Here is a 1,380-nt window from a genome sequence, read left to right as displayed (position 1 = left end):
GCTCCGTATTCTCCCTTTTCCCCCCGATCGCCGCGGGGGCCCTGGAGGGGAACCCCCCAAAAAAATTGGGAATTCGGGATGGGCTCCAAATGTTGGGATTTGGAGGGGTTTTTTTTGGGATTGGGGGGTGGGGGAGGGGTTTGGGAACCTTGACTCCCGGTTCTCCCGGGATTCCCGGAGCTCCGGATTCGCCGGGATCGCCCTGGAAGGGGAGAAAATGGCGGGAATTTGGTTTGGGATCGACCCGGAATGCAGCGGGAAATCCCAAATTCCAGCGGGAAATCCCAAATTCCAGCCGGAAACCCCAAATTCCAGCGGGAAATCCCAAAATTCCAGCGGGAAACCCCGAAATTCCATTGGAAACCCCAAATTCCAGCGGGAAACCCCGAAATTCCGTGGGAAACCCCAAAATTCCAGCGGGAAACCCCAAAATTCCAGCGGGAAACCCCAAAATTCCATTGGAAACCCCAAATTCCAGTGGGAAACCCCAAATTCCAGGTGGAAACCCCGAATTCCAGTGGGAAATCCCAAAATTCCAGCGGGAAACCCCAAAATTCCAGCGGGAAACCCCAAAATTCCATCAGGAATTTCCCAAATTCCAGGTGGGAACCATCCCGAGAGCCCCAAATTCCACCCGGGACCCCCAAAATTCCATCTTGGAACCCAAAATTCCGGATGGGAATTCCCGAATCCCAAGCGGAACCCCCCAAATCCATCCGGGATCCCCCAAATTCCACCCGGGATCCCCAAAATTCCAACTGGAACCCCCAAATCCATCGGGAACTCCCCAAATTCCATCCGGGATCCCCCAAATTCCACCCAGGACCCCCCAAATCCCACCGGGATCCCCCAAAATCCCGGGATTCACCTTCTCTCCGGGCGGTCCCAAATTCCCGACGCCTCCGGGGGGTCCTTGAGGTCCCTGGATTTGGGGAAAGGGGGGAGGGGTCATCCCAAATTTTTTGGGAATTTTTGGGGAATTTTGGGGGATTTTTTGGGAATTTTGGGGGATTTTTTGGGAATTTTTTGGGAATTTTTGGGGAGAATTTGACTCACGTCGGCTCCGGAAGCTCCGGCGGGACCGCGGGGTCCGGGGGGGCCGGGGGGACCCTGGGAAAAAAAGGGGGGAAAATTTTGGGATTTTTTTGGGAATTTTTTGGGAATTTGGGGGAGTGGGAGAAGGAGGAATTTTTGGGGAATTTTTTGGAATTTTTGGGAATTTCAGGGGGGGTCAAAGGTCGCTCACCAGGGGTCCCACGTCGCCCGTCTCACCCTTGTCCCCGGCAGGACCCGGAGAGCCCTGGGAAAAGCGGGAATTTGGGGGATTTTTGGGGAATTTTGGGGATTTTTGGGGAATTTGGGGGGGATTTTGGGGGGATT

General features: G+C 54.6%; 1 protein-coding gene across 1 annotated transcript in view; it reads right to left on the bottom strand.

The window, feature by feature from the left end:
• The window catches only part of LOC103624298 (collagen alpha-2(XI) chain-like), a gene marked incomplete at both ends in the record, with an annotated part of 8,210 nt that extends 6,910 nt beyond the window's left edge, over positions 1-1,300 (bottom strand). The window contains 5 exons of the mRNA XM_017747053.1: positions 3-41; positions 149-202; positions 869-922; positions 1,057-1,110; positions 1,247-1,300. Coding sequence (XP_017602542.1) covers positions 3-41; positions 149-202; positions 869-922; positions 1,057-1,110; positions 1,247-1,300 — 255 coding nt within the window. The remainder of the gene's footprint in view (positions 1-2; positions 42-148; positions 203-868; positions 923-1,056; positions 1,111-1,246) is intronic.
• Positions 1,301-1,380: the final 80 nt, after the last annotated feature.

The sequence above is a fragment of the Corvus brachyrhynchos genome, unplaced genomic scaffold (assembly GCF_000691975.1).
Source record: "Corvus brachyrhynchos isolate BGI_N302 unplaced genomic scaffold, ASM69197v1 scaffold2041, whole genome shotgun sequence".
NCBI lineage: Eukaryota > Metazoa > Chordata > Aves > Passeriformes > Corvidae > Corvus > Corvus brachyrhynchos.
The sequence above is the reverse complement of the archived record's forward strand: the minus strand, read 5'-3'. Positions and strand labels throughout refer to the sequence as shown.